General features: G+C 38.8%; 1 protein-coding gene across 1 annotated transcript in view; it reads left to right on the top strand.

Annotated features, from left to right (window-relative positions):
- Positions 1-26,583, top strand: part of NPSR1 (neuropeptide S receptor 1) — a gene marked incomplete at both ends in the record, with an annotated part of 161,689 nt that overhangs the window by 99,581 nt on the left and 35,525 nt on the right. Inside the window, 3 exon segments of the mRNA XM_082661700.1 lie at positions 19,923-20,005; positions 20,009-20,026; positions 25,364-25,457. Of these exon segments, the coding sequence (XP_082517826.1) occupies positions 19,923-20,005; positions 20,009-20,026; positions 25,364-25,457 (195 nt within the window).

Here is a 26,583-nt window from a genome sequence, read left to right as displayed (position 1 = left end):
TAATATTTATTGAATGCTTACTGAACCAACTCTTTGCAAAACAACAAAAACCCTTTTTATCTTCTCATTTAATCCTCCAAATTATCTGAGCTATAGATACTCTTTTTTTTTTTTTTCTTTCAGTACGTGGGCCTCTCACTGTTGTGGCCTCTCCCGTTGCGGAGCACAGGCTCCAGACGCGCAGGCTCAGCGGCCATGGCTCACGGGCCCAGCCGCTCCGCGGCATGTGGGATCTTCCCGGACCGGGGCACGAACCCGTGTCCCCTGCATTGGCAGGAGGACTGTCCACCACTGCACAACCAGGGATGCCCTATAGATACTCTTATCACTCTCATTTTTGACCTATGGAAACTGAGACTGAGGGAGTTTAAATAACTTGCCCAGAGTCGTAGTTAGCAAGCAGAGTTCAAACACAGGCCCTGACTCTTGTACTTTAACCTCTGGTGCGCAGTCTCCATTAGACAGGGCTGGGCGTCCAGGGAGCCGGTCAGAAGTGACGAGGAGGAGCTGAAATACAGCAGCTCCAAACGCCCGCTCAGCCCAGCCCCACAGCATAGATTGTTCTTTTCCCCATTCACGTCCTAGTTAATCAGATCCTTTTGAACATGAAAGAGAGTGAGATTGGATTTTGGCTAAGGTGAAGGAAGGGAATCTGTCCCATCTGATACCTTCAAACCTCTCCAATGTAAGCCAGCAGGAAGCACTTCAGTGCAACCTGCATGGCAATTTAATAATTCCCCAAGAATGCCAGAAGATTTGTAAAGTCACAAGCAATCTGGATCCACTAGCACTTGGGCATAATGAAAAGAGCAGGAGTCAGCCAGCTTTTTCTGTTAAGGGCCAGATATTAAACATTTTAGGCTTTGGGGGGTCATATGGTCTCTGTCTCAACCAACCACCTCTGCCTTTGTAGCATGAAAGCAGTCATGGACAACATGTGACTGAATGGGCATGGCTGTGTTCCAACAGAACTTTAGCTGTGGATACTGAAATTTGAATTTCATATAATTTTTATGTGCCACAAAAATTTTTTCTTCTCTTGATTTTTTCAAAAATTAAAACATTTTTAAAGATTCTTCATCTGAGATAGATATAAGTCTTTATATTTTATCTTTTTTTATTAGAGAATCCTTGATATGAAATTACTGAGCAGAAAAAAATGTTTTCAAAATTCTTGAAAACAAAAAAGATTCTTAGTCTGACAGCTGTACAAAAACAGGCGGCAGAGTCTAGAGATCTGGGTTTGAAGCCTGGCTCTACCATTTATTATTTCTGTGGCTTTCAAAACATTACTTAAATTCTCCTAGCTTCCTTCTCTCTGGGGAAATGAGAAGAGCAGGAACTATGCATTCAGGTCCTCCTTTGTGGTTAGCACTGAGACGTGCTTTACTTAATTTAATCCTCATAATGACCACAAAAAGCAGAAATTATATTACTGCCTTTCTTTGGACAGTTACGGTGTTTCTTAGAAAGAGATTATGTACATAATTTTGTCTGCCCTGGCCTTCATTGTTTTTTGAGGTTCATCCTCATCATATGCAGAAGTCTCTATGTTGGTTCAATGATAGTGTTCCTGCTTCTTCTAAGATTCTGTGATTTTTTTTTTTTTTTGAGTATCTGTAGTTGTACTGCACTTTAGAGTGAATCGTTTCATCTGATTAGAATTATTCTATTCAATTAGAAGTAGGTAAAAGTCCAATTTATACTCCAAATTTCACTGAACCAAAGTTGAATGCACACTCTGAGGGGTCACTAATTCTATTTATGTGCAAAGTAGAGTTTGGCTCAGATACATTCATACAAAACACTGCATTAAATAAGAGAATGTCTGTGAGTTGCCTAGCACAATGCCTGGCACAAGGATAGGCTGCCAATATTTGTCCCCATCCTGCTTAAAGACAAGGATCAGAATCAGAGAGCTATTTCTTGGGAAAGGCATCACCTGGAAAGTTGAGGCCAAGGCACTTCTTTACTTCCAGGCTCATCTTGTACTCTTCCCAGCCCCAGGCCTGAAATCAACCAACTCCAAGGAGCCACGTAGACCAGGATACATTTGAGTGAAAGGGCTACAGGAACTGTGAATGTTCTAGGGACATCAGCTTATATGCTCAATCTAAGCCCAAATACCCTTTCATACTTCAGTGATTCTCAACTAGAAGCAGTCCTTGGGCATTTAGAAATGGTGGGGCATTTCGAGTTATCACAGAGTCCAGGGATGCGAAATTTCCTGTAATGCACAGAGCCGTCTAGCCTAACAAAGCATGGCTCCACAAACAGCATCCCTGCTAACAAATAGCTCTCCAATCCCTGAGCCACTCCTCACAGCTCGTCTATCTTGACTTCTGTTCCCTCAAGTATTGGCTTGGTTCTACTCCCCTTGTCAGGCACTCAGTTAACTTAATCTCCACCCTCTTCTTAGTGGATGCCAAATGTATTCAATTAACTACCGTGCCTTACAGCAGATAAAACAGCCAGTCTTTACTGTTGATCTAGTTTAATCAGAGCCTCAACCACTTATTTATCAATTATTTTCAGAAAACTATCTTCCAGAAATTGGTTACCTTACAATGAAGCCCCTTTCATTTCTAGTCCATGCAGCACTCCGTCTAGTCATTCAGCCCTATTCATTGCATCACCCCCAATCAGAGGTACTCAGGGTTTACACCAAGCGTTTTACCAAGCAGTTTACATGCATTATCTCATTTAACCTTCACAATAGCCCTATAAATCACGTACTCTTAGTATCATATTTTTACAAAGAACCTGATGTTCAGCATGGTTAGTGACATGCCTAAGATGGCACAGCTATTACGGGGCAGAACCTGCATTCAAATCCCTACAGTCAGGCTCCAGGACCCGTGCTGCATCCACTGCCTATAACACGTAAGACATGCCCAATAAAATGAGAAATACAAAATAAAATATGAGAGTCATGGAAAATATTAAACTCTACAGAGACAACAAAATCAAAAACAAATTTAAGCTTTGAGGTACTACAAAGTTACTGCGACTGAGCATATTTCATTCTGTGCTTCCTAGTAGCCAAAACTAAGGGTAAAAACTTCTCAGATATGATTCCTTCCAGCCTTGAGGGAAATGCACCATAAGATGTTTCCTGAGCATGAACACTGATTCTGTGGAGCTTATATACAGGACTTGGATAAGACTTCAGTAGAATGTTCTCAACAACATCTTTACAGTAAGTGAATCAGTGATTCTCACAGACCTTCAACAGGATCTGAAAGCATGAAGCCTGTTGGAGGACAGAGGGAATGAAAAGTGCCCAATGAACTGAGAAGGCATCTTTTTTTTTTTTTTTTTTTTTTTTTGCGGTACGAGGGCCTCTCACTGTTGTGGCCTCTCCCGTTGCAGAGCACAGGCTCTGGACACGCAGGCTCAGTGGCCATGGCTCACGGGCCCAGCAGCTCCGCGGCACATCGGACCTTCCCGGACCGGGGCACGAACCCGTGTCCCCTGCATCGGCAGGCGGACTCTCCACCACTGTGCCACCAGGGAAGCCCCCTGAGAAGGCATCTTGTAGACCAAAAAAACGAGGCAGGAAGCTCCATATACACAATGGATCCGTTAATTATAGGGTAACTTACTCACAGGATGCGATCAGGTTCAGGCAGACAACGATCCAGAAGCATTCGCAGCTGTAGTCCACACTGACGAGGGGCCCCTGAGACAATTTTATAGTTAATCTAGCGTATGGGGGTAGGTGCTTGGAAACAGGACATGCATTCCTAATTTAAGATTTATGGATGGGTAACTAGTCTCATGGGCGTCAGGAATATATCAGTGAAGGTTTTCATTGTTTGGGGATTAACAGAGCATAGAGGCTACCTGGTACTCTATGATTATTAAACAATATATATTAACTACAAAGCCTTTGATGACAGAGAAGTGCACAGTACAGTCCTGGGTAGGGTCAGTGAAATAGGATATTTGCTAAGATCTTAGATTATGCAAAAGGACAGCCATAAAGACCATCCCAAGACAATGAATGATCTTGTGTCCCTTCCTGCCTTACTTCCTGTTACAAGTTGGATTCTTTGGGAAACAGATGTTAGAATAGAATTAGGCATGCAAAGGTTTTGGGGGAAGTAACACCTATGAAAAGAAAATGAAAGAAAAAGGAATGGTCAGGAGGACCCATCAAAGCATGATGGCAACCTACCAGATTCTGCCAGCTCATTAAAGGATTCCCATGTTGCATAGAAATGACTAGACCCTTCTACCTGCACCTCAGGCACTGGCAGAGCTTGGATTAAGAATAACATGATCTCGGCGGAGATCACCTTCCTCCGAATCATCCCAAATTAAGGAGCCCTGTGGATGAAAGGCTCTTGGTGCTGCAGCCAGGAGTCAGTGCTGTGCCTCTGAGGTGGGAGAGCCAACTTCAGGACACTGGTCCACAAGAGGCCTCCCAGCTGCACATAATATCAAACAGCAAAAATCTCCGAGAGATCTCCATCTCAACACCAGCACCCAGCTTCACTCAACGACCAGCAAGCTACAGTGCTGGACATCCTATGCCAAACAACTAGCAAGACAGGAACACAACCCCACCCATTAGCAGAGAGGCTGCCCAAAATCATAATAAGTCTACAGACACCCCAAAACACACCACCAGACGTGGACCTGCCCACCAGAAAGACAAGATCCAGCCTCATCCACCAGAACACAGGCACTAGTACCCTCCACCAGGAAGCCGACACAACCCACTGAACCAACCTTAGCCACTGGGGACAGACACAAAAAACAACAGGAACTACGAACCTTCAGCCTGCAAAAAAGGAGACCACAAACACAGTAAGATAAGCAAAATGAAAAGACAGAAAAACACACAGCAGATGAAGGAGCAAGATAAAAACCCACCAGACCTAACAAATGAAGAGGAAATAGGCAGTCTACCTGAAAAAGAATTCAGAATAATGATAGTAAGGTTGATCCGAAATCTTGGAGATAGAATGGACAATAGAATGGACAAAATGCAAGAATCAGTTAACAAGGACCTAGAAGAACTAAAGATGAAACAAGCAACGATGAACAACACAATAAATGAAATTAAAAGTACTCTAGATGGGATCAATAGCAGAATAACTGAGGCAGAAGAACGGATAAGTGACCTGGAAGATAAAATAGTGGAAATAACTACTGCAGAGCAGAATAAAGAAAAAAGAATGAAAAGAACTGAGGACAGTCTCAGAGACCTCTGGGACAACATTAAACGTACCAACATTCGAATTATAGGGGTTCCAGAAGAAGAAGAGAAAAAGAAAGGGACTGAGAAAATCTTTGAAGAGATTATAGTTGAAAACTTCCCTAATATGGGAAAGGAAATAGTTAATCAAGTCCAGGAAGCACAGAGAGTCCCATACAGGATAAATCCAAGGAGAAATACGCCAAGACACATATTAATCAAACTGTCAAAAATTAAATACAAAGAAAACATATTAAAAGCAACAAGGGAAAAACAACAAATAACACACAAGGGAATCCCCATAAGGTTAACAGCTGATCTTTCAGCAGAAACTCTGCAAGCCAGAAGGGAGTGGCAGGACATATTGAAAGTGTTGAAGGAGAAAAACCTGCAACCAAGATTACTCTACCCAGCAAGGATCTCATTCAGATTTGATGGAGAAATTAAAACCTTTACAGACAAGCAAAAGCTGAGAGAGTTCAGCACCACCAAACCAGCTCTACAACAACTGCTAAAGGAACTTCTCTAGGCAAGAAACACAAAAGAAGGAAAAGACCTACAATAACAAACCCAAAACAATTAAGAAAATGGGAATGGGAACACACATATCGATAATTACCTTAAATGTAAATGGACTAAATGCTCCCACCAAAAGACACAGATTGGCTGAATGGATACAAAAACAAGACCCATATATTTGCTGTCTACAAGAGACCCACTTCAGACCTAGAGACACATACAGACTGAAAGTAAGGGGATGGAAAAAGGTATTTCATGCAAATGGAAACCAAAAGAAAGCTGGAGTAGCAATTCTCATATAAGTTATATATATATATATATATATATATATGTAGTTTGCTTGAGTGCAGTGTTTTTTGTTTTCTGTACTGAATTCATTAGCATGGGTCGGTATAAAATTTAGCATAGGTCAATATGTAATTTGTAAACTAATAAGGTCTTAAAAGTGAGGAATTAAGTCTTTTAAATTTAATTATTTATTGTAAAGAGCAGAATAGCATACATAAACAGGTGCCTAAGGAAAACTTGTATTCTAATATGGAACTCTCATGAACACCTTTTTTTTTTTCTTCTAACGGTATGATAGTAGGCCATTTGATTATTTTTATGGCTTTAACTTTACAACAATGAAATATTCGTAAATTTTAAAAAGTATTTTTCTTTATTTGATGCGGGTGGGATACTGGAGAAATGAAAGGTCGAACACCTATTGAGGAATCCATACTTGTCTATATATTGTGTACTTTTATTTCAAGAACTGATTTAAAATTCCTAAAAGGATGCTATAATAAGTTATTATGCCATTTTACAGACTGAATTAAGTGAATTTCAGGGAGGTATGAAACTTGCCTAAGGCTATCCAGCTACCAAGCGGTAGAAGTGAGAATTAAATCCAGGTATACCTATCGCCAAAAAAAAAAAAAAAAAAAAAACCATACTTAAAGAAATTTAGATTTAAACACCAATTAAATTAAAATTAATTGGGGGCTAATATAAGTTTATATTATTATGATGAATTTAGTCAATTCATGTAGTTTTAAAAAAACAAGTACGTGTTGCTTTATTCTCATTATAGATATATTAAATATTCTATAAAAATCTGAAATTTAGAAAATTATAAAGGAAAAAAGTAACAGCCTCATAATCCCATCTCCCAAAGATGACCACTGTATATACTTTATTATATATACATAGACAAGATCTTGATTTAAGAAGTATTTTATTTGTGATAAATAATTGCAATTTTTACTAGCTCTTTTAGTTAGAAAATTAATGATATAGAAAGAAAATATTTATTTCCAGATTTTAAGTGACAGTGAGTCATCACACAACATTTTAATAATGGGAATACTTCTAAAAAACTGAAACTGCTTAATATAAAGTCATCCATTAAAAAAACCCAAAAAGCAAAATCTAATATTTTCCCCCAAATGAGTTTGCTTTTAAAATCACTTATATGAACATGGTAAATGCTCAGTAAGTAAGCATGCATAGCATTTTAATGATTTATCCAGGGTGGTGATGATAAAAAGAATCACCAGCAACGTTATCAGTCAGGATCCTGAGAGGAAACAGAGGGTACCCTCAAAGGTATTTAATTGAAAATGACTTAACAAAGGGACACTGTATAGAGGTGTAGGCATAGTGTATTCTCCAAAATGACCTAATACCTTTGATAAGTAAAATCTTTCTAAGTGAGCACTCTCACAGTGTGCATTCTAAACCTTCTTTCTTCACATTTTCCTTAACTCATTTAGTACAAATGTGCAAGATGTTATATATGGAAAGCTGACAATTTTCAAATTTATCTCTTTTTGGTTTCTTAACACACTTCTTCTTAACTTTTTACGTGAAGGTAAATTGGAAATAGGAAAATGAATAAGGTTTCTTCCCAGCCTGTCTTGCCTCCCAGGCCAGGGAGATTGATTTCTTGGTAGTACCAACTAATAGAGAAGTTATGCTCCAGGCCCATTTCTTACTTTCTTGACTTTCTTCAAATAACATTTTTCTTCAGCTTTTTCAATGATTGACCTACATGTTTTGTTTCTATCTCATCTCCAAAATCATATATTGGTCTATCCTTTCAAACTCCCCCAGACTCCTGAAAGAAATGATTTTATCTGAGCAAAACATCAGACTGGCTAAACCTGGATCTTATCATGAGGAACATTCCTCCCCTTCTGCAATCTCAAACTTGGAGCTCCTAAGGACTTTTTTCAGGGTCTTTACTATCTACCCTTCTTATTGATACCCCTCACTTACCAATTGGATTGTTTTGCTTACTGGAAATTGCCAGTGAAATGCATATTCATTTTAATACTTGCCACTCTTTCTTCAGTATCAGTCAGTTATTAATACCACCCACAAAACCCAGACTTGAAACTTGAAAGCTAGTTTTAACAAGTTTAAACTTCTTTTTAACTTCTTCCTCAAGCACATTTACTCAGTTACCAAAGCTTCATGGATCTGTTCTTAGACTCTTTCTCATCCATTTATTTCTTTCCACTCTCTGGGCCTGTTTTAGCTCTGGCCCTTCTCCCACGAGTCAGTAGTAAGCTTTAGAATGACAGTATGCCTTTCTCCCTAGATTACCAAATGTTTCTTTAGGTATTAAAATAGTTAATACTCCCTCTCCATTCCAGATATTAAACGTTAAATACTCACACCTATGAGTGGTTTATTTATCTTTCAGGATTAGGACTTAAAAGATAAATTGACTTAGAGTAATGTAGGAGCTTTTTAAAGATTGGCACTTTATAGTTTGTTGGGTGCACCTGTAACAGCTCCTCACAGCCATGCCATCTTATAATTTAAAGTTTCTGTTATTTTTGAAGTACTGCAAGAGGATCCTGAGTCATACATTGGATAATAAAATGTTGGAGCAAACAGTTATACATGGAGACAAATACTGTTTAGGTGGAATATTCTTAAAAACTCTTCCTGCTAAATTAGTTAATCTTTTGATCTACTTTTCTAATTTAGCTTTTTGTGCACTGGTTTTGATAAAGTGATGCTAATATGGTTTTCTTTGTGGTGAGTGCCTCATTGCTTAGGCCATAGTGTTAATGAGGTTAAGGACATTGGTCTGATTTCCCAATGATTCAGTTATCTTCCTGCAAGTCTGTAGTCACAGACTGACCTTCAAACCATGGTCAACCATTTCATAAATATTAGTCACGGGGGAGAAAGAGTAGGGGAGTCAGAATGGCTCAGTGTCAATTCATGCTAAAGCAAGTTAAGGCAGATGCCCTACCAAACGTGGTTTAGGAGTTTTGTCTTCTCTTGTTTAGAAGTAACTCAGCATTTATTTAATTTCTATAATTTGCTAGAGATTGCACCTCCATGGCCCTCAACAATGTTAGTTGCTATAGCTTTCCACCTTCTTTCTCTCGTCTTTAAGCTGGATGGCTTACTGAATTTACTGAGATGCAGTGTGTTGAGATGAAAAGGGCATGGTTTTGGGAGTCAGGCCCTTGGCTCTACTTCTATCACTATTTAGTTGTGTGCCCTTGCTTAAATTTCTTAATCTCCAACTTTCTGATTCTTCCTTGGAAAAAAATACCTACTTTATATGGTTGTAAGAATAAAATAATATACATAAGTCAAGAAATAGTACCTGCATAATAAATGCTAAAGTTCTCAAAAAAAAAAAAAAAGAAAGAAAAAAAAAGAAAGAAACATTAAAGCATCTGTCAACTTTAAAAAAAAAAAAAAAAAAAAAAGAATAACATGATCTCAAGCTGAGGCAAACCCTGAGAATCTAACAGCTGGAGGATGCCAGTGAACCACACTCCTTGCAGCTCAACAGCAATTTCTTTCCTGAAGAGGGATCTGAGTAGTGTATCTCCGTGTCTGCCTCATGTCCCTATGTACAAATTTATACCTGGTTTCAGCAGGATGAGATGAGAACCAAATATTTCTTGTTACTATTGACCACTTCCGTTCCAACCTGTTACAACTCAGCTGTCCTTGGGCAAGAGTGCAAAGGGAAAAAAAAAAGACATTCAAAGAACTGTCTCTTGGATAACTGCAAATGGAACTCCCCACCCCTACACTTAGATTTCTAAACATCCCGGGTCATTGATGTCAATTCTTCTTACTAGGAAAACACAATCTCATTAAAAGAGGAAACAAGTTGTCCATTTCTTATATTTATACTGAGTCAATTTGAGTCCCGTGTTGTGCAATGATGACTGAGTACAACCCTGCCTCAAGAAATTTCCCCTTAAAATGGAGTGAAGAGGAGAAATAGCAGTGACTCAGTGCCTTATCTTCCCTCATTTCAAGCAAACATTTTCTCTTGCTGAATCTGATGTTTGCACGTACCAGGGTAAGACTTCTTCACCACTCAGCAATGATCAGTGACCCAGGCTGGCTAGTTGGCCTCATTCAATGAGATTCTTGGCTTTTGAACACAACAGAAGCAAAGGGAATAGGTTTTAGGAGGACTTGGGTTTCTTTAATTAGACACATGATTTTTATTTGTTTGGTGGACCAATGGAGAAAGGAAGACATTAGTGGCATTTTATGACTTGTTAAGACTAATTGAAAAATCTCAGGAACAAAGCTTTCTGTGAAGAGAGTGCTCTAATGAGAATGGATGTGATGATTATTTACCTAACTGAGCAGTAATGACCGAGGTACAGGCCACTTTCCCGGGATTAATAAAGAGCTGGGGAGTGACAGTTTAGGCCATTAAGCTCAGCTAGTACTTAATCTTGGCGGAAGGGCACAGTGCCAGAATCATATTAGTACTGTAAAATGAGCCCAAAGCTTAGAGACACAAGAATTTACTTTTTTGAGAAATAATTTTAATTGGCAGTTAAGCACCTGACATCAGTTTGGGCAATGCAAGTTCTATCATTAAAAATCTTTCACATAATGTCTTGAAATCTTGTTTCATTTAGAGTGTTCTCAAGCATATGGTTGTTAAAAAAGAAAAGTGGGAGAGAGTGGGATCCTTAGTAATATCAAAAATAGTTTCTTGTACAACTGCAAGCAAACTATTATCACCTCCTCTGCTTTAAAAACAAAACAAACAACACTAAAGACATTGAATTGAGCTAGAAGCATCAAACCCTGGAGATTCACAGTTGAAACTGTTACCCAGAGTGGCCCTACAGTAAAACCAGAGCACCTCTCATCCGTAACCCATAGTTGGAGCTAAAAGGATCTTACATTATCAGACATGTTGATGTTATAAATATTGTGTTTGTATTCAGTAGCCCCTTATCCAGTGCAACAAATGTTCATGTACTACTCACTTGCCAAGAAAAAGAGTTACTCAGCTTGCTAGGTGTTCATTGTTCCTATAGTTCTGCTCTGCATGGGAAAGTTCAAACATCAACTCAGAGCAAGTAGAAATCTAAGAAGTGGAGCCTCAACTTGCTCTGTATGCAGAGTGAATCCTACCCTGGTGGCCTTGCATTTTCAAGACGTTTGCAAATCTGTTTTATAAGCCAACGTTTCCTTCTTTACCTAGCAAGCACTGAGTATCTTGCAAGACACCATAAAAAGGGATGAGACTATAAACATGAGTAAGGCACAGCCACTGTGCTCTTGCAACCTAGCAGAGATCTTAGAATCGAGAGAGCTCTTTTAGAAATCTGCTGAGGGATCAAAATTTCCAATCATGTTCTTCCTTCCAGCATCTGGATTCTGTAATCATTATCTTAATTTACATTGAAGGAGATCGTTAATGTGGCTCAGTCTGCTCTGTGGCACCACCTCTGCTGCAGCCAGCCAGTCAAGCAACAGCAGTAATACTGTAGTCATTCACTGAGTGGAAAGTTACCAAGCTCTTACCACTAAATAAGACAACGTTAGGGTCCGGAGACGTGAAGGTGAATAAAAGAATCTCTATCCTCCCACGGTATAGCGGAATTAGAAAGAAAATTTTAACATGTTAATGTGTTACAGGTACTTCGATAGTAGGGTAGGGAGAAGCCCAGAAGAGGGAATCAGCCAATCTCAGTAGTCTTCAGGAAGAAGAGAAGAAAAGGCATCATAAAGGAGGTAACATTGAACTAAACCTAAAAAAAGTTAGGAGATGTCCTTCAGGTAGAGGTGCACGAAGAACCTCCTAAGTCAAGGGACCAACATAAAGAAAGGGGCTGGCAGAGGGAACAGCTGGGGATAGTCAAGGGAGCAAGGGCTTCTCAGTAGAAGCTCTCTCAGCTACACTTAAGTGCCTCACTGGATTAACTAACACTTCCACTCTTTCTGCAAACTAGCAGAAAACATCCTGACTAACTAGCATCCATGACAAGATGGATGGACCCTAATGAGCCCGTCCATTTCTGCTTCCACCTCCTGGGTTATCTGAGTCACAGATGTTTGTTTCTAGTCAGTTTATGCCAGTTGTACTCATTACTGAAATTATATAATGAACGTAAACAACATCGAAGAGTTGTTGTTTCTGTGAAAATTAAGTCGGATACTTTGAAAAGACTTGCCTTTTTTATTTTTACTGAGTCACTGAAAGAAGTTGCAATAGAATTAAGCCCAGAGAATGGAACTATAAAAGAATGAAGGAGGATTATTAAAAATCCCTACAATGAAATTCTGTCTCAAATTGCTTTGCTGATATCTCAAGTTCTCATTCTAATCTAAAGAAACCAGAACTGGCAATCATAAAAAATGCATTAGGCACACAAAAAAAGATGAGGCATAAAATCAAATAAAAGTCTTGGCCCTAGGTTAAAGAAAAGACAAATAAATGTCCGTGAATGTTTTATGTTAAGATATTTTAAGACGAGTTTGTGGGTGCGCTTCCTTTCTTTAACCAATGTTTTGACCAACTAACTGGATGTCACTATTAATGTGCTGGTTGAAAGGGTTTCTCTTGAAGTATGAATTTAGGATAGGATGAGAAAAGATCACACTGAAGAGAAAGGCAGGAAGGATCCCAAAGTCACAACAAGGCATTTGGAGTTTATTCTGTAGACCAGGGGTTGGCAAACTACAGCCCACAGGCCATTTCAGCCCAAAGCCCATGTTTATAAATAAAGTTTTATTGGGACACAGCCATGCCCATTCAGTTAGAGGAGTGCCCATGGCTGCTTCCACACCGCAATGGCAGAATTGAGGCATTGTTATAGAGACGGTGTGCAGGTATACAGGAAGGTTTAGGCTATGCCTGCAGGAAAGGCATGAAATGCTGCCCTCCTGCCAGTCACTTCTCTCAATAAAAACCGTAGCCCACCGTGGGACCAAATTCTATTGCCCCCAAAGCACAGAGAAGGGCACAGAAACATTAAAAACCCTCAGTCTTTGGGATGGAGGTATAAAGCAGCTGGTCCAGGATACTATACCAATGCCATTAGAAGTCTCCTACCACTAGAGGAAGAGATTGAAACTCTCTCCCACACACGACCCACCACAGATACAAGGCAGGAGTTTGATTGCCATGGGAGGGAGGAATTGGAACACTGAAAATGTCCCAGCCCCAAGGCCCAGGTGCACAGGTCTATGTGAGACTGAGGCTGAGCCAGGACAAAACAGAGCATTACAACCACCAGCTTAGCAAGCATTGCGTGGTAAACCGTAACAGTGCTACAGGAATAGAGATGCATCTGAAAGCCGAGAGTGCAGCATTAAAACTCTCCAGTACCCCAGCTCCCACCATAACAGAGCATCCAAAGAGGAATTTGAAGCCTGTACAGGGTGAGGATGACCAGAGCAACAATGTCATTAATCATTAGGGAAATGCACATTGAAGCCATAATGAGAGGCCACTGCATACATTGTCAAATGACTGAAAGAAAACATACAGACAATATCAAGTGCTGATAAGGATGCAGAAGCACTGAATCATACTTTTTCGGTGAGCATCACTGTGGTGCCGCAACTCCGTAAAACTGTTGAGCAGTTTCTCATGAAAAGCCATACTTACCCTATGGCCCAACAGTCTACTCCTGAGCTTTTACCCTGAGGACATGAAAACTTATGTTCACACAAAATCTTAGGAAGCCTGGAAGCAACCCAAACAGAGTGAGCTTATCCTCCTGTATTTGCAGGAGGCGCCATCATCTACCAGGGCCGCGTAAGCCAGGACCTTAACATTGGGTTGGCCCGAAAGTTCGTTTGGCTTCTTCTGTAAGATGTCACAAAAAACCTGAACGAAATTTTTGGCCAACTCAATACGTTGTCAACTTCTCCCTCTACCTCACCTTTAAAACATCTAATAGTCACCAAATCCTTCTTATTTTACCTTATAAAATACATGTCAATTTTGCATCTTTCTTTATATTTTTACTCCAATTTGATATATACTAAGTACCAGCGATCTCTTTCTTTTTCTTTTTTTTTAACATCTTTATTGGAGTATAATTGCTTTACAATGGTGTGTTAGTTTCTGCTTTATAACAAAGTGAATCAGTTATACATATAAATATATCCCCATATCTCTTCCCTCTTGGGTCACCCTCACTCCCACCCTCTCTATCCCACCTCTCTAGGTGGTCACAAAACACAGAGCTGATCTCCCTGTGCTCTGCGGTTGCTTCCCACTAGCTATCTATTTTATATTTGGTAATGTATATATGACCATGCCACTCTCTCACTTTGTCCCAGCTTACCCCTCCCCCTCCCCATTACCTCAAGTCCATTCTCTAGTAGGTCTGCATCTTTATTTCCATCTTGCCCCTAGGTTCTTCATGACCTTTTTTTTTTTTTTCTTAGATTCCAAATATATATATTAGCATACGGTATTTGTTTTTCTCCTTCTGACTTTCTTCACTCTGTATGACAGACTCTAGGTCCATCCACCTCATTACAAATAACTCAATTTCATTCTTTTTATGGCTGAGTAATATTCCATTGTATATATGTGTATATACATATGTATACATCTTCTTTATCCATTCATCTGTTGATGGACACTTAGGTTGCTTCCATGCCCTGGCTATTGTAAATAGAGCTGCAATGAACATTGAGGTACATGACTCTGTGAATTATGGTTTTCTCAGGGTATATGCCCAGTAGTGGGATTGCTGGGTCGTATGGTAGTTCTATTTTTAGTTTTTTAAGGAACCTCCATACCGTTCTCCAAAGTGGCTGTATCAATTTACATTCGCACCAACAGTGCAAGAGGGTTCCTTTTTCTCCACACCCTCTCCAACGTTTATTGTTTGTAGATTTCTTGATGACGGCCATTCTGACCAGTGTGAGGTGATACCTCATTATAGTTTTGATTTGCATTTCTCTAATGATTAATGATGTTGAGCATTCTTTCATGTGTCTGTTGGCAATCTGTATATCTTCTTTGGAGAAATGTCTATTTAGGTCTTCTGCCCATTTTTGGATTGGGTTGTTTGTTTTTTTGATATTGAGCTGCATGTGCTGCTTATAAATTTTGGAGATTAATCCTTTGTCAGTTGCTTCATTTGCAAATATTTTCTCCCATTCTGAGGGTTGTCTTTTGGTCCTGTTTATGGTTTCCTTTGCTGTGCAAAAGCTTTTAAGTTTCATTAGGTCCCATTTGTTTATTTTTATTTCCATTTCTCTAGGAGGTGGGTCAAAAAGGATCCTGCTGTGATTTATGTCATGGAGTGTTCTGCTATGTTTTCCTTTAAGAGTTTAATAGTGTCTGGCCTTACATTTAGGTTTTTAATCCAGTTTGAGTTTATTTTTGTGTACGGTGTTAGGGAGTGTTCTAATTTCATTCTTTTACATGTAGCTGTCCAGTTTTCCCAGCACCACTTATTGAAGAATCTGTCTTTTCTCCACTGTACATTCTTGCCTCCTTTATCAAGAAAAGGTGACCATATGTGCGTGGGTCTATCTCTGGGCTTTCTATCCTGTTCCATTGATCTATATTTCTGTTTGGGTTTTTTTTGGTGGTACACAGGCCTCTCACTGTCGCGGCCTCTCTCTTTGCGGAGCACAGGCTCCGGACATGCAGGCTCAGTGGCCATGGCCCAGCTGCTCCGCGGCATGTGGGATCTTCCCAAACCGGGGCATGAACCCGTGTCCCCTGCATCGGCAGGCAGACTCTCAACCACTGCGCAACCAGGGAAGCCCTCTATTTCTGTTTTTGTGCCAGTACCATACTGTCTTGATTACTGTAGCTTTGTAGTATAGTCTGAAGTCAGCAAGCCTGATTCCTCCAGCTCTGTTTTTCTTTTTCAAGATTGCTTTGGCTATTCGGGGTCTTTTGTGTTTCCATACAAATTGTGAGATTTATTTTCTAGTTCTGTGAAAAATGCCAGTGGTAGTTTGATATGGAGTGCATTGAATCTGTAGACTGCTTTGGGTAGTATAGTCATTTTCACAATGTTGACTCTTCCAATCCATGAACATGGTATATCTCTCCATCTATTTGTATCATCTTTAATTTCTTTCATCAGTGTCTTATAATTTTCTGCATACAGGTCTTTTGTCTCCTTAGGTAGGTTTGTTCCTAGATATTTTATTCTTTTTGTTGCAATGGTAAATGGGAGCATTTTCTTAATTCCACTTTCAGATTTTTCACCATTAGTGTATAGGAATGCCAGAGATTTCTGTGCATTAATTTTGTATCCTGCTACTTTACCAAATTCTTTGATTAGCTCCACTAGTTTTCTGGTAGCATCTTTAGGATTCTCTATGTATAGTATCACGTCATCTGCAAACACTGACAGCTTTACTTCTTCTTTTCCGATTTGGATTCCTTTTATTTCTTTTTCTTCTCTGATTGCTGTGGCTAAAACTTCCAAAACTATGTTGAATAACAGTGGTGAGAGTGGGCAACCTTGTCTTGTTCATGATCTTAGTGGAAATGGTTTCAGTTTTTCACCATTGAGGACGATGTTGGCTGTGGGTTTGTCATACGTGGCCTTTATCATGTTGAGGTAAGTTCCCTGTATGCCTACTTTCTGGAGGGTTTTTATCATAAATGGGTGTTGAATTTTGTTGAAAGCTTTTTCTGCATCTTTTAAGATGACCATATGGTTTTTCTCCTTCAATCTGTTAATATGGTGCATCACATTGATTGATTTTCGTATATTGAAGAATCCTTGCATTCCTGGGATAAACCCCACTTGATCATGGTGTATGATCCTTTTAATGTGCTGTTGGATTCTGTTTGCCCGTATTTTGTTGAGGAGTTTTGCATCTATGTTCATCAGTGATATTGGCCTGTAGTTTTCTTTCTTTGTGACATCTTTACCTGGTTTTGGTATCAGGGTGATGGTGGCCTTGTAGAATGAGTTTGGGAGTGTCCTCCCTCTGCTATATTTTGGAAGAGTTTGAGAAGGATAGGTGTTAGCTCTTCTCTAAACGTTTCATAGAATTCGCCTGTGAAGCCATCTGGTCCTGGGCTTTTGTTTGTTGGAAGATTTTTAATCACAGTCTCAATTTCAGTGCTTGTGATTGGTCTGTTCATATTTTCTATTTCTTCCTGGTTCAGTCTCAGAAGGCTGTGCATTTCTAAGAATTTGTCCATTTCTTCCAGGTTGTCCATTTCATTGGCATATAGTTGCTTGTAGCAATCTCTCATGATCCTTTGTATTTCTGCAGTGTCAGTTGTTACTTCTCCTTTTCCATTTCTAAATCTATTGATCTGCGTCTTCTCCCTTTTTTTTTTGATGAGTCTGGCTAATGGTGTATCAATTTTGTTTATCTTCTCAAAGAACCAGCTTTTAGTTTTATTGATCTTTGCTATAGCTTCCTTCATTTCTTTTTCATTTATTTCTGATCTGATCCATATGATTTCTTTCCTTCTGCTAACTTTGGGGTTTTTTTGTTCTTCTTTCTCTAATTGCTTTAGGTGTAAGGTTAGGTTGTTTATTTGAGATGTTTCTTGTTTTTTAAGGTAGGATTGTATTGCTATAAACTCCCCTCTTAGAACTGCTTTTGCTGCATCCTATAGGTTTTGGGTCATCGTGTTTTCATTGTCATGATCTCTTTCTTGAACTTCTGCACAGTTCCCTAACAAATCTACATGGTAATTCCAGTACTGGAACTACCAAACTGATCTCCCCCTCCCTCCCTGCCACAACCACTACAGTAACTAAAGAAATCTATTTAAAACATGTCTGAGTACATAAACATTTAATTGTTCCCTCAGTATATGAAAAAACAAAAGCTCCTTTAATTGGCACATAAGACCCTTCCCTGGATTCTTGTCTCTCCATGCCCATTTCTTGCCACTTTCAAGCACCTATTTTATGCTTCAACAAATTGTTGTTGTTTCATATGCACAAGCCATTTAATTTCTCATCTCACTTTGTCTCACCTCCATAAATTTGTTCATGCTGTCATCTGTGCCAAATCAATGTCCTTCCCTCCCTTTCCCCTGACCTATCCTTACTGACCCTTCAGGGTTCAGCTCAGGTGTCATCTCATTTTGACTTCTCCCCACTCCAACCATATTCAGGCTTGGACTGGGAACCCTCAAGAACCTGTCAAAGGAACACTAAAGCATGCCGGGAGCTGGTTTTGGCTTTTCTGAGTGTAACAGTTTCCTAGAATCGTTCACAGAAGAAATTTTAAAAAGCAAGAGTAATACATGGAAGTAATTAAGCCTTTAAAGTGTACACTTTGTTCCTAAGGTCCTGTTGATTACCATTTAGGAAAGGCTTATTTGCATTGTCCTCAATTACTTAGGCAACTAAATAGCTTTTACTGATCAGATTGAGCAGCATTTGCTTAATAACAAATAACAAATGCAGTGGCACAGTCTATTGATAGTCTCCTCCCAGAGATGGGCTTATTTAAGCTTGAGCTCCAAGGGGAAAGTTTTTTTACTGGAGTGCATTATAACTGTTCATAGAACACTTAGATCTAGAGAAACATAAACTTGGGGGGGGGTTTTCTCATTATTTTTAAATTAAGGAATAAGTAAACCAAAAGAGCATATCCAAGTAATTCCAATGTCCATTCCACTCATACAATGAGTCCACATCTGCCATGAAAAGCTCTGTAAAATTCCTATTTGATCAAATCACAAGCCCACATCTCTGAAGACCCTGCTCTCATCTGACCTTCTCAGTTAGAACTTCTCTGACTATCCAGAACTGCCGTGAGATTTCTCTCCTCCAATATTTCTGACAATTTTCTGGTAGTTCCCATGTGCTTGCCAATGCTTCTAATTGTTGTTACTTATAGAGAAACAAAAAGGAAGAGACAGGCAGAACACTGGTGTTCAATATAAAAATGCCAGCTGGGGACTTGGCAAGAGGCAGGCAACACCAGATCATGGAAGGCTTTGATGCTAAACTAGCGGCTCAGACTTCACCCTATTAATGGTGAAGATCCAGAAAGAGAAGATTTACCCTCCTGCCTCTCAGGTCCTGGACAAAGTGTTATAACTCATCTCCCAAGAAAGTGACCCTAAGTCAGTGAATCAGTCTTAAATTCCAGTCCTATTCATCAATCAGCAGAGAATCCCTGAAGCACTGTTTTGAGAAAGATTCTGGACCACATAATCAATTAAAGATATTTGTCATGGGGATGGGGGGAGAAGGAACTTCTAGACATACAGCATATTTTACCATAGCTTCTGGAGACATCCGTACAACTTATATAGTCTGTAACTTTAGAAATGAGCACAAAATCTCTAACCTTGGTCTCATATCTTGGCCTCAATTCCTCTGTAGTTTAACCAACTAAGTCAATGAAATTGACAAATCACGCACTTGACTTTTTCCAAAGGTGGATTTGAAAGGGGAAAGAAGAAGAAAGCAGAGGAAACTGGGGAAGGGGACCGTACCTGGATGTAGGGAGGTAACGAGAGGTCCAAGTTGTAAAATGATGGGTGCAGAAAGGGAAATTTTGAGGGGCTTCATGAGAATAAATATTTTCCTTTTCTCAGTTTTGCACTTTATTGATCCTCACACAGTCCTTGTTTTAGTACAGGTCTAAACACCTTTAAAACTCCTCTCCTCTGACTTAAAAGGTCAACTCTGTGATTAATATAATTCCTCTTTAGTCATTTCAAAACTCCTTCCTAAGTAGGTACATCTGAGTGGCGTGAGGCTCTAGTAAGTCAAGTAACTCCTGCCTTGTCTTACATTCCCTTAACGGCCACCTAACAAATCAGAAAAAAAAAGGCTCTAGTAAGTCAAGTAACTCCTGCCTTGTCTTACATTCCCTTAACGGCCACCTAACAAATCAGAAAAAAAAAAAAAAAAATCTCCCCAGGAATTCATTTCTACTGTAGCATAGCTGCAAATTTGAAAGAGGCTGAAATCAACCACTTGTGTGTTTTTGTTAGACTCTTTCACAGGACTGGTTAACATCTTGACAGATATCATTGGGAGATTCACTGGAGACTTCATGGCACCTGATCTGGTTTGCTGAGTAGTCCGCTATGTGCAGGTATGTAGCACCTTCCAAATGTGATGAGACAAACTGACACCAAAATTAGCTCTCGGATTCTTCATAAGGAAGATAACATAAAACCCTGCACTCTGATGCAACAAACTGCTCACTTCTTCCTAGTTGAAAGGAGAAGCAAAATTTCTAAGATTTCTTTCATGGTTTTTTTTTTTTTGGTTGTTAAAAATAATACCTATATAAAGAAAATACAAATAAGAAACAATAAGAACATAAACATTCATATTTCAAGCATTAGGTAAAATTTCTGGGTTACTATTCCTTTTGACGTATTCTGGCTGTCTTAGTCCATTTAGGCTGCTATAACAAAAATACCACAGAGTAGGTGGCTTATAAAAAATAAACATTTATCTCTCACAGTTCTGGCAGCTGGAAATCCAAGATCAGTGTGCCAGCATGGTCAGGTGAGGGCCGCCTTCCAGACAGCAGACTTCTCATTATTTCCTCATACACTATGACCAAGTGGGGTTTATTCCAGGTATGCAAGGCCAGTTCAACATTCAAAATTCAATTGATGTAATTCATAACAACAAAAGGTAAGAAAAGATTATATGATCATATCAATAGATACAGAAAAAGCATTTGACAAAATCCAATACCCCCTCATGATAAAAACTCTCAGAAAACTATGCATAGAGAAAAGCTTCCTCAACTTGATAATAAACATTTACAAAAAACCTACAACTAACCTCATACTTAATGGTGAGAAACTAGAAGCTTTCCTCTTAAGATTGGAAACAAGGCGAGGATGTCTCCTCTCAACACTCTTATCCAGCATCATACTGGAAGTTCCAACTAATTCCAAAGAACTAGAAAAAGAAATAAAAGGTACATAGATTGGGAAAGATGAAATAAAAACATCTTTGTTCACAGATGAGAAGTTTGTCTATGTAGACAATTAAGTGAAAAATAGCAAGGTTGCAGAATACAAGGTTAATATACAGAAGCCAGTTGTTTTTTCATATACCAGCAATAAACAATTTGAAGTTAAAGTTAAAAACACAGTACCATTTATGTTAGCACCAGATAAATGAAATATTTAGGTATAAATCTAACAAAATATATGCAAGATCAATATGAAGAAAACTGGGAAAACTCTGTTTAAAAAAAATCAAACAATATCTTAAAATGTATAGATATTCCATGTTCATAGATAGGAAGGCTCACTATTGTTAAGATGTTAATTCTTCCCAATGTGATTTATAAATTCAATGCAATCCCAATCAAAATCCCACCAAGTTATTTTATAGATATGGACAAATGCTGAAGTTTAAGGCAAAAGACACAGAATAGCAGATACAATATTGAAAAAGAAGAACATGGTTGGAAGATTGACACTATCTGATTTCAAGAATTACTATAAAGCTACAGAAATCAAGACAGCATGATATTGGAAAAGAATCAACAAACAGAACAGAATAGACGGCCCAGAAACAGATACACACAAAAAGTCTAACTGATCTTTGACAAAGGAGCAAAGACAATTCAATGGAGAAAGGATAGCCTGTTTAAGAAATGCTGCTGGAGTCATTGGACATCCACTTGCAAAAATAAATAAATAAGAATCCAACCAACTTTACACATTTCACAAAAACTCACTAAATATGGATCACAGACTGGAATGAAATATGCAGTACTATAAAACTACTAGAAAATAACATAGGAGAAAATCTAGGGGACTTTGGGTCTTTCAATGATTTTTTTAGATACAACATCAAAAGCACAATCCATAAAAGAAAAAATTGAAAGTTGGCGTTTTATGAAAATTTAAAATTTATTCTCTGCAAAAGACACTGTCAAGAGACTGGAGAAACAAGGCACAGATGAGAAAAAATATGCAAAACATACATTTGATAAAGAATTTATATCCAAAATATACAACAAAATCCTAAAACTCAACAATAAGAAAACAAACAACCCTCTTCAAAATGGGCAAAAGAACTGAACAGACACTTCACCAAAGAAGATACACAGATAACAAACAAGCATATGAAAAGAAGTTCAACATTACATGGCATTAGGGAATTACAAAGAAAAACAACGAGATACCACTACACACCTATTAGAATGGCTAAAAAAATTTTTTTAATTGAAGATATGAAATGGTACTGAGAATGTGTAGCTACAGGAGGTCTCATTCATTTCTTGTGGGAATGCAAAATGGTACACTTTAGAAGACAGTTTCATAGTTTCTTATAAAATTTAACATACTCTTACCATACGATCTAGCAATTGTGCTCCTAGGTATTTACCTAATTGAGTTGAAAACTTATATCCACACGAAAGCCTGCACAAGAATGTTTATAGCAGTTTTATTCATAATTGCCAGAATCTAAAAGTAAGATGCCCCTCAAAAGCTGAATGGATAAATAAGCCAAAATGAGCTATCAAGCCATGAAAAGTCATGGCGGAATCTTAAACGCACATTGCTAGGTGAAAGAAGCGAGTCTAAAAAGGCTACTTTTGTATGATTATAACTACATGACATTGGAAAAGGAAAAACCATGGAGACAGTAAAAAGATCAGTGGTTGCCAGGGATTTGGAGGGATTGAATAGATAAAGCACAAGGGATTTTTAGGACAGTGAAACTCTTCTGCATGATACTGTAATAATGGATAAATGACATTATGCATTTGTCAAAACCCATGGAACTGTACAACACAAAGAGCGAATCTCAATATAAACCTTGGACTTTAGTTAATAATAATGTATCAATATTGGATCATCAATTTTAAAAAATTGACCACACTAACGTAAGATGTTAATAAGAGGAGAAAGTGTGGGGAAGGGGGGCTAATATGGAAACTCTCTGTCTTATCTGCTCAATTTTTTCTGTAAAAGTAAAATTGTTCTAAAAAATAAAGTATATTGACTTTTTTTAAAAGTCGGTTCAGAGATTCTACTTTAAATGAATCCAATCTGGCATTTTTCTAAATAAAAATTTTTAAGTTTTCTGCATTTAAGTCTCACTTTTCTGCAAGAATTTTTTTGTTTTTTTGGTTTCATATTTCCTAGGTCATTTTTGTCAGAATTGAGGGTGGGGTAGTGAGAATTTAGACATATGTCCTCAAGCTGCCATCTGTTCTACAAATGGTATCCCATATGTTGTTGACATGTAGAATTTTCATTGTTGACATTTATGAATTGACTATAATTATACTTTAATTTCCTTCTTGACTCAAGTTAATTATAAGGGTGTTTACATTTCCAAGTGGTATTTTAAAAAAAAGAAGATACTAATTTCAGCTTTTACTGCGTGTTGTTTTAGATATGTGAATTGTATAAATTCCACTTTTTGGAATCTATTGAGGGGTTTTCTTCTTGGTAGTTTAGTTTATGACTAATTTTTGAAATATTGCCTAGATATTTTACAATAATGTGTATTATTCTTACAGTTTGTTTAATTATTTCTAGCTATGTATTATTGTGTTTTTTTCCTCTGTAGAACTTTGAACATCTTAGTTATGTATTTAGTGTTATGTTACTTGTTACATTTAGGTTTATTAATATTCTATTGCCATTGTGTCTTGTATCTATTATCACTATAAATAATCCCTTTATTCCATGTAGTGCTTTTTGCTTTGAATTTAATTTGTCTAACAGTAGTACTGTAATGAATGCCTTCTTTTAGTTTTCAGTTGCTCAGTATACGTTTGGTCATCACTCTATTTTTTTTTTAACATCCTTATTGAGGTATAATTGCTTTACATTGTTGTGTTAGTTGCTGCTGTATAACAAAGTGAATCAGCTATACATATACATATATCCCCATATTCCCTCCCTCTTGCATCTCCCTCCCACCCTGCCTAGATGTTTGAAGACTCCTGAAGTTAAATACTCTTTTTGACTGTGTCTCAAAGTAGATCTCTTTTTATTGACTTTGCCTGCTCCTCTGGGCACTCTACTGTGACCTTTCCTCCTGCTTCAGATTCTGAACTTGTGTGAGCCATCTCACTCAACACAGCCGCGGATGCCGCCATTCTTATGACCGTCTCATCACAACATTCTACCCGATGGGGTTCTGCCCTTGGGAGCTCTCCTTCCCATCCTTCTCTGATGCCATCTCTTCAACTGAGTGTGGCCAGCCTTAACAATTCTGAGTTCATGGATCCCACGTAAAAATCCCAGTTTTCTCTAAGGAGACAGTCATCTTAATTTTGTTGTTGTAAAATTTGGCCATCATTTCTCTCTCTGACCGTTCATCACCTTTTTAGCAAGACTAGCATTTCTTCTTATATCCCTCAGGGGAGCCTTCAATCTCTGATCAGTCTTCAGAACGCCCTCCCTATGGCACCTTCTACAACACTGATGCTGGGATGCATTTGTGGTAGTGTTACAGAGATAAAAATAATAAAGAACAACGATGTAGTTGATCGTTGTTTGTCTGAGCCAGGGAATGAACAAAAAGATACAAATTCAGACAAAGGTTACTACCAAAGTCATGTTATTTCTATTTCATCTTATAAGAAATTCAGACACTCACCCTTAGATTTCGCTCTTCGAGTTACTTTTCTACCACTCTGAATTTGACCCAAAGGTTACAAAGCAGTGATATGGCTAGACTCCTGGTAGAAATGAGGCTCAAAGTTATTTGAAAAATTTCCACCCTGATCATCTTTTCAGGGGTATTTTGACTATGCTCTTCACAGAAGAGATATTAACCTCTTATATCCCAATTTCCTTCTCTGCAAAGTATGCAAATATCACTAAAGGGCATGGGTAAGCTTAATAAAAGAGAGGGTGGGAAGGAAGAAGAGGGGACCCAAGGGCTGACCCTAGTGAACAGCTCTGCTGCAGAAGTGGATGAGGAAGGGGAGCTCTGAGAGTGTCAGCACAGATGGTGATAAATGATTCAAAACAGCACATGGGCTCCCTGAAGCCAGATCCCTTCTATCATCTCTCAACAACTCACATTGATTAAAGGCAAATGAATGTTTGTTTCTAATTATTCTGGAATGTCAATTGTGGCAGAGAAAATTAGTTTAGCTTTAAAAGTCAATTACAAACACATGTACCACGCAAATGTCAAGAGGGACTGATCCTTGGAGAAATGCAGCGTCTCCGAAAAGCCAAGTGAATGAGTGAGCAAGTGAGAGCTGGAAGCACTCTCACTTGTCACAGCTAGCAGTGCAAATCCCAGCACCACGAACAGCAATCTTCTTCCTGACATGGGAGTCAGTCATTCCTGTCCATACTCCAAACGTCATCCATCCCTTGGTTCAGTGCCAAGGTTTCTAAATAGCACAAAATGTTCTTCTTTCCATGATGTGCATTTCCTCACCTCTGTGAGGCCACTCACCTCTCATTTCTGTCTTCAGGTTGTGCTGCTCTATGCCTCTACCTATGTCCTGGTGTCCCTCCGCATAGACAGGTACCATGCCATCATCTACCCCATGAAGTTCCTGCAAGGAGGTGAGCTGGCTCAAACAAGTATGATCCTTGGGTGAGGGTTTTCACTGATATTATCCTTTTAGTAATGGTCTTTTCCTCCCCCTTTCTTCTCTTCCACTTCCTCCCCAACTTCATGAGTCTGATTGTCCAAAAAGATGTAGAAAAGAAAGTTTGGGTGCCTGGGAAAATGCTGATGGCTTCTATGGATGGCCAAGAGCCACTAGGAAAGGTGCTTTGCTGGGCCTACTTTGTGACCATTTACCTTGACGCTGACGCTGCCAGGTTTTTGTTCTTTGTTTTTAAGAGCAGTGTCAACACGCATACCTATCCAAACTAAAGAACACTCCCACTTCTACTTGCTTACTTTGCAGAAAAAAGCACCTTGCTCTCCTTACCCTAAAACCATGGAAATAATTGGAAAGATGTTTTAATTTATAATTATAATAGAAACAAGGAAAACCCTCTTTGATCCAGAGGTAGCAAAGAATCCCTGAAAGAAGGAAGCAGATGGGTCAGAGGGAAGGCTGAAACCACACAACCCACAATACACACAGATGATGATGCAGCGATATGGCAGAGGTCTTCCTAAATAGATCGTGTAAATGTCCAGAGCAAGAAGGACTCCAGGAAACTGGCAGGATGATTCCTGGAGTACAATGAGGACATTTCATCACAGCACATCTCCCTTCCCACTGCTCTTCCCCTTCCCAGGCATGCAGGAGGGATGGAGGTCTCTGCTTCCAAGTAGTGGAGATATTGGATTTGGAGAAACAGAGTGGGGCCCTGGGAAGCAATGACAGCTTGGAGGGATTGTGGGTACCTAGTCACAGGACTAATTGTCCATTCCTCCGCCCACAGGCAGAGCCCACTTACCTCTTTGACCCCCAAAAGCAAATAAGAAGCCAACATACTACACTTTCCCAAGCAGGCTGTGAAAATAATAAAATGAAGAACCTAATAGGAAACCTTGCCTACAAAAATGAGGTGCAATCAAATATCACAAAAAATGTGACAAAAGCCAAACTGTGGAAAATAGATAGTACGTTTAAAATACCATTCTGCAGAATTTACAACTAAGGAAGCAAAATTAATAGAGCAAGCAGAACTTTAGAATAAGTAGAATTAATGTCATCAGATACTACTCAAT

This window comes from Grampus griseus, assembly GCF_964374135.1.
Source record: "Grampus griseus genome assembly, chromosome: 9".
NCBI lineage: Eukaryota > Metazoa > Chordata > Mammalia > Artiodactyla > Delphinidae > Grampus > Grampus griseus.
This window is presented reverse-complemented; position numbering and strand designations above follow the sequence as displayed.